This window comes from Tupaia chinensis, unplaced genomic scaffold, assembly GCF_000334495.1.
Source record: "Tupaia chinensis unplaced genomic scaffold, TupChi_1.0 Scaffold144010_1, whole genome shotgun sequence".
NCBI classification, from domain to species: Eukaryota; Metazoa; Chordata; class Mammalia; order Scandentia; family Tupaiidae; genus Tupaia; species Tupaia belangeri.
In genome coordinates, this window is record NW_006203862.1 from 2,201,431 (window position 1) to 2,209,010 (window position 7,580).

Consider the following 7,580-nt stretch of genomic DNA (forward strand, 5'->3'; position numbering starts at 1 on the left):
TATTGTTTTTTTTTTTTTTTTTTTTTTTTTTTGAGATGAAAATATCTCTATTTGCAGATGACATGATGGTACACCCAGAAGACCCAAAGGTCTCCATGGAAAAACTTCTCAAAGCAATAAATGAATATAGGAAAGTGTCAGGACACAAAATCAACACCCAAAAATCCATAGCACTTCCACACGCGAATGACAAGGAAAATATTCTGAGTCAGTATCTGAAAAGACAGAGGCCGTGTTTAAATTTTACTGCTTTTGGATCAAAACTTTAATATTCTAGAACAAACAGCAGGTAACATTATGGTGCCTCCAACAAAATGGAATTGGAATAAACCAAGTACAATGAAAGTACCCAACATTTTAGAAATAAAACATCAGCTCAAGGTGTGACCACATGTTTAGGTTTTAGTACTGGGGATGAATCATGCCTCAATCAAAAAGCAATATGGAGGGTCAGTCTGTGGCCTAGTAGTTAATGGATCCAATTCCACATGCTTGACCACGATTCAAATCTTGGTTCAGTGGCTTGAAAAGCATGCCAGTGATGGCATTTGTGTACCTTAATGGTATGTGACAGGATAGAGAAATGTAGGAGGAGATTGTTGGCATGGCCACGTCCCACTGAGAGGTGCTTTCTCCCTCTTCTTCTCTATCTCTGGCCAGTCATCTAACTTCTGGCATTTGAAGAAATTATTGGGGCTAGTAGGTGGCATGATAGTTAAGGCACTGGATTTCCACATGGTCCGTCGTAGTCCAAGTCCTGGACCTGGTGACTTGACAGTCATGCCAGTCACATGTGCATGTATGTCCACTGTTCCAGGAGGAGAATGGAGGAGAAAGAACTGTGGCATGGCCATTCTTCTCTAGGGGGGGTGGGGTGAGTGGTGGTGGTGATTTCTCACTTTCCTTCTCTCTGACTCTCTCCAGAGAGCACACATGCCCTATGGCAACCCTCCCCTCCCCCCAAAAAGAAGCCAAAAGTTTTAAATTTACAACCAGTATGAAGTCATTTTAGAGTAAACATTAGTGACAAATGTCCTTCCAATATATTGGGTGAAGTTTCAACCTAGAGGACAGCAGGGGAAATGGTGAGGAAAACCTGTGAGTGCAAATAAATAAAGGTTTTGCTGAACAAAAGCATTCTGTGGCGTACAACATCAGTGTCAGCTTTGGGAAAGGATAATTTATTATTGACCAAACTATAATAAAGAATTCCATCAGCACTTCAGAATACTAAATGAAAAAATTTCTGTTTACCTTGGATAATGTACAGTGTTGTTGAATTATTTTCCATTAAAAATAATTAATAGGAGGCCTGACCCTATACTTCAGTGGTTGAAGGAGCTAGAGCCTACATGGCTGACTATGGTTTGAATCCTAACTCCAAGCTTGTAACAGAAACTCAAGGGACCTGGATAATCACTGACAGATTTTCGAAAGGGTTGTGCCAGTTTATAGCATGTTTCAGAGAGTTGGTTTCATCTTTGACGGCATTGTAGATTAGCAAGAAAAAGATTCTTCAGTTACTCTGATCCATGCAAAAGATTTCATGCTTTTGTGAGTGCTTAGCTAAACAAAATTACCCTTACTTTCATTTAAAATACTTTGTTATTTTTCTTTTTTGTAGATTTTGAAAGACCATGGAGAGGATTTTCTTGTTGGCAACAAATTCAGCTGGGCTGACATACAACTGTTAGAAGCTATTTTAATGGTGGAAGAACTCAATGCCTCTGTCCTTTGTGACTTCCCTCTGCTAAAGGTAGTGTATTGACAGCCACGGGAGGGCCACACCAAATCAAAAGGTGTCTCCTGGTCAATCGCAAACTTAGGAACATTTTTGTTACAATAATTACGTTATTCATTCTGGTTATTTTCTCTTGCTTACACTAAGGGGCCCTGTTAGAAAGTGAAGCCTGATGAAGGGAGAAGTAGATTATTTTGATGTCAAGCATGGACACTGAGTACGTTCAGTACGTTTCCATTTCTTTCTTTAGTTTTATCACGTTGAGCTTTTTTTTCTGACCAAGAAAGGCTGAGAAGTATGCCTTTGTTCCTTCCTGCTGCAGCTCCTGCCAAACCAACCTGCCCACTTCTAGCCTGCCAAGCTAGAGCGCCTACTCAGTCCCTCCACTGCGCAGAGTTCTTGCGTGGGTGCTCTGCTGACACCTGTGGCATTCATGGCCCCAGCCCGCAGGCAGAATTCAGTCTCTGCTGGACCTTGCAGGCTCTGCTCCTTTCCCTAGAAACATTTTATCTAATAGGTGATCATGAGTTTTGTAGTATAAGATCACTTCTTTTTTTTTTTTCTGCGAGAGACAGAGAGCTCACACGTGTGTGGGAGGGAGTGATAGATGTTGTTGTTGTTGTTGTTTTCCCTTGATGAGAGAAAGAGAGAGAAAGGGAGAACGACAGAGATAGGTTGTGTTTTTTGTGTTTTTTTTTTTTTTTTTTAGATGTTTGCTCTAGGGCACGTGCACGAGAGACATGAGGAGACAGAAAGTGACGAGGGTATGTGCACGAGAGACATGAGGAGACAGAAAGTGAGAAATTACTCTCTGGAGGGATGGCCACACCACAATCCTGTCTCCTCTCCGGATTTTGTGCACACACGTGCATGCACTGTTTTAAGCCACTGTGTTCCGGATTTTGTGCATACACGTGCATGCACTGTTTTAAGCCACTGTGTTTGGGACTCAAACCATGGGAGTCCAACGCCTTAACCACTACGTCACCTGCTGGTCCCAGAGATAGGTATTTTTGACCGGGTCTCACCACATCGCCATCCTCCTGCAGCCACTTGGGGAGGACTACAGAAACGTATTATATGTTGGATGACCAGAAACCACTGCAGAGGTGCAATAAATATAAGAAACCAAGAAAATATCTCTCCCTCAAGGGAAAAGGACAACCCCTCACCATCCACAGACAGTTCAATGTCAGATAAAGAATTCAGAATATTCATAGTGACTAAACTAACAGAGATGCAAAAGAAGAGAGACAATGAACTCCAGAATATGCAAAAGAAAAGGGACAATGAGTTCCAGGTGGTAAGGAAGGTCTTCCACAACCTGCAGGAAGAAATACACACCATAAAAAAGAATCAAATGTCATTTAGAGTTGAAGGCTGTAATACAGGAAATCAAAACTTCCCTTGAAAGTATTAAAAGCAGATTAGATCATGAAGAAGGTCGAATCTCAGATGTAGAACATAAAACCTCTGGCCTAGAAAAAAAGCACCAAAATGATTGAGAATATAACCCCCCAAAATGAGAATACTACATGAGAAATACTAGATACCATTAAATGCCCAAACATCTGGTTAATTGATATCCCAGAAGGTGAAGAAACTAATAAAGGTATTGATAATCTATTCCATGAAATTCTGAAAGAAAATTTTCCAGACCTAGAGAGGTATTCAAATATCCAGACTCAAGAAATACAAAGGACCTCAAATAGAATCACCCAAGAGGATCCTTTCCAAGGCACATCATAGACAGATTGACCAAAACCACAGATAAAGATACTAAAATTGGCAAGAGAGAAATGTTAAGTGACTTACGAAGGTTATCCCATCAGGCTGACAGCAGACCTCTCATTATAAACAGTGCCAACAAGGAAAGAATGGGAAAATATATTCAAAGTGTTAAGTGAAAAACAATTTCAACCAAGAATATTATACCTGGCAAGACTATCCTTCATATGGGAAGAAAAGATAAAAACATTCTCAGATAAACAAGGCCTGAAAGAATTTACTAACACCAGACCAGCTCTTCAAGAAGTACTGAAGGGAGTGCTATACCAGGAAAACTAAAGACAGACACAGAAGTAAAAGAACAAAAAACAACCAAGAAAATAGCCAACTTAATAGTAGGGATGTGTTTGGAAAGATCAGTAACATTGAATGTTAACTTCCAGAATTTAAACAGAAAGATCAGACCACAGTAACTGCAAATTCAACAGAAGAGAGATTAATCACATGAGACTGTAGTGCAAAAATAGAATTTTATGACTTTTGACTAAAACATTACTGATTTTCTCCTATGCTTTGTTTTATAGATTTAAGGATTTTTATCTTCTTTTGAGCTATTGATAGCTTCAGCAATTTGCTACATTTTTTTTTTTTTTTTTGAAATTGAAACATAGAATTTTCTCCCTTCCCAACCCCTCTGGAATTGGAAAATATTTGTGGGTATTCTTATTTTGTGGCAGAATGGTTATTTGCGTAAGTTCAATAATATCTGTTGCTTTGCACCAGAAATTTGAAATACCGGTTATTGCTAGGGCTTTGTCTGGAATGTCATTTCTGAAGATATGACTAGAAATCTAAGGAACTAAGGTAGATCTCAAGAAAGCCACCAGAAGCTCCTGGAAAGATTGCCTGGTACCATAAACAGTTCTGCCCTGCAGATAAGTAAAGAATGTCATTTCCTAACAGGCCCAAAAAACTTTCAATACAGATACTTAATGGCACAGTCAGACAGTGAGTCTCCTGACTTGGCTCAGTAACTGTGGAGGCTTTTTAAAGAGTCTAATCTGGAGCTCCTTAAAAAAGTTTCCAGTAAAGCCAGCTAAATCAATTAGTATTCTTATGGGGCTTTGGGCAAATAACAGATCAAATCGAGTCTAAATTTATTTATTTTTTTACAAATAAATGAATTTATGCCTCTTTGGTAAAAGGGAGGAATGGAGAGAGGAAAAAAATGTTTCAGAAGAAAATTACAGTGCTCTTATTGCTAGATTTTACCTTTGTCTATATTTGTTTTTTTGAGTTTTTAGTATCTACCTACTGTTTGAACAGAATCCTAACCTTTTACCTGGCTTTAAGTCTTAAGCAAATTTTTCTTAACATTGTTGGATTTTGACTTATAAAAGCTAAAGCTGCTTTTCTTGAAATTAAAAAAAAATTAAAAAAACTATAACTATTTTATAACCACAGTAAGCTATATAGCCTCAGCTAGGTGCTACTTTATAGTATTTTCATCCTACTCACTGAATTTTATGCCTAATGTCAGACATGTGTTCACATATATGTTTATATTCACTGTACTTGCTATTGAAAGTATTTAGATTACTTAAGATCTTTTGTGAATCAATAAAATATGGAATAAAAAAACTATAACTATTTTATAACCACAGTAAGCTATATAGCCTCAGCTAGGTGCTACTTTATAGTATTTTCATCCTACTCACTGAATTTTATGCCTAATGTCAGACATGTGTTCACATATATGTTTATATTCACTGTACTTGCTATTGAAAGTATTTAGATTACTTAAGATCTTTTGTGAATCAATAAAATATGGAAAAAAAACTATGAATGACTATTCGTCAAGGATATTATTGATAGTTGACTAATATTGACCAATATTGACTTGTTAATCAATATTGTTGATTAATATTATGGTATCATCATAAATCAAATTTATGTAGTCATTAAGATCAAGATATGATCTCTATGTATAAAAAGGCTGATGATAATGTGTATAAAAATATCTTTAACTGGAAAAAATAAAAGAAAAAACTCAGAATGTCAGGCAAAAAATAATAAGTACAATTAAATAAATAAATCTTTATAAAATTATAATGATTATTTTCTCTTCTTTTGCAGTCCTCCTATCTCAGCCTCCTAGCTGGGAACTCTGGAATATGCCACCAGTGCCCAGCACTTTTTTAGACAGGCTCTCACTAAGTTAGTTGCCTAGGCCAGCCTTGAGCTCACCAGCCTCCTGCCTCAGGCTCCCTGACTTGGTGGGATTTCAGGCAAATGCCACCGTGCCTGGCGTTTAGGCTGGACCAGGTGTTGAACCCAGGCCTCCCACGTAGTCGTAGCTTGCAATGCAGTGTCTCAGCAGCTGGCAGCACTGATGCTTGGTCTGTGTTAACATTTTTAAATCAATTCTTTGTTCATACTTTTACTGACATTCTAATAAATTCCTAGGTCAAAGTACGGATATTTTAGGGTTTTTGATGTATGCTGCCTGATCGTGATAATGATTTTTAAGTAAGATAATTTAACTCATACCTAATGTGCCAGCAGGTATATTATCCTTCCCAGGAACATTCAGCAAATACATATTGCGGGATTAACTTGGAATCAACACACTGGGCTCCACAAACTAAAGCTCCAAGTGTGCTTCTCTTAGGGCAAAGTTCTGTTTTTTGTGTTGTTTTGTTTTGTTTTGTTTTTTTTAAGCTTGTGACTATAACTGAGGCTGTGATTGTACTGCTTCTCATTCCAGGCATTTAAAACAAGAATCAGCAACATTCCTACCATTAAGAAGTTCCTACAGCCTGGGAGTCAGAGGAAGCCAGCCCCGGATAGCCACTACATCGAGCTTGTTAGGCACATTCTGCAGTTCTAGTGACAGCAGGTCCATGACAGCTGAGCAGTGACCAATCGAGTGTCAGCACGTGCCATCTGTAGGGGACAACAGAAGCTAACTGTAGATTCTAGCAGTTGAGGACCGAAAGTAAAAAAAAATCACTCTGTCATCAACAGCAAATGGCAATTAAAAGAAACATAAAACCATTCTAATGTGTGAGCCTGTTTTAAACTTGCTAATTCTGAATGATGAGCTATAACCTTCATGAAAGCGATGTTTTATATAAAGAAATAGAAGGATGGGGCCAGTGGGTGGCTTAGCAGTTACGGTGCTGGACTCCAATATGACTGACCACATTTCCAGTCCAGGACCCAGCTGCTCATGCTAGGCGTGTGTGTGTGTGTGTGTACCTAAACTCCCAAGAGGAGAATGGAGGAGAAAGGATTGCAGAGTGGCCATCCCCTTTGGGGGGTGGGGGAGTAATTTCTCACTTTCTTTCTCACTCTCTCTGTCTCTCTCTCTGGCAAGCACACATGTCCTAAGGCAAAAACCTCTTTAAAAAATTCAGTACTGTTTCCAGATTTAAAAAATCAACAAATAAGAATCAGTAGTCTTAGGTCAGGAATCAGGTCTGCCAATTGTTTGAGATATACAACTCCACCAGCTCCACTGCTAGGGACAAACTTCTTGCTGTCCACAGCTCAGGCTTTATCAATTTCTGAGTGTGTGTCCAGGTACGGTCCTTACTTGGGAAATGACTTAATGACTCACCAGACATCATGCCATTTCGTCAGGGCTACGGCAGAGCATGGCCATTCCTACATTATGGCTGTCCCATCTGCTCTTCCCCTGTATTCAGATGACACACAGATCAACAGAGTTGTGATAACCTGGGCTAGTCATGCCCCTGCCCCGGCCTATGTAGATGAACTGCTCCCAAGGCCATTAAATGCCAGCCTGGGGATTAGCACTCAGTTAACCTTCCCATCTCATTCCCAACTCTGACAGCCATCACCAACACCTACTGGATAATGAGAAAGACACAGGAGAGAAAAGCTGCTCAGAGGAAACCCTGTCCCTTCTGTATGGGATAACTTTTTCTTCTGATCTCCCCCAAATCCAGGACATCTGACCTCATAGAAGTGAGGTTAAGGGGGAGCCGCCTGGCCTGGGGGTTGAGGGAGCTAAATTCCACATGGTATACTACATGGTTCAAATCCCAACCCTGGCAGCTTGAAAAATATTCTGGGTGCATGTGCA

General features: G+C 39.3%; 1 protein-coding gene across 1 annotated transcript in view; it reads left to right on the plus strand.

The window, feature by feature from the left end:
• The window catches only part of LOC102477705 (glutathione S-transferase A4), a 33,362-nt gene extending 26,836 nt beyond the window's left edge, over nt 1-6,526 (plus strand). The window contains exon 7 of the mRNA XM_006165716.2: nt 6,237-6,526. Within this exon, the coding sequence (XP_006165778.1) occupies nt 6,237-6,359 (123 nt within the window). The 3' untranslated portion in view covers nt 6,360-6,526. The remainder of the gene's footprint in view (nt 1-6,236) is intronic.
• Nucleotides 6,527-7,580: the final 1,054 nt, after the last annotated feature.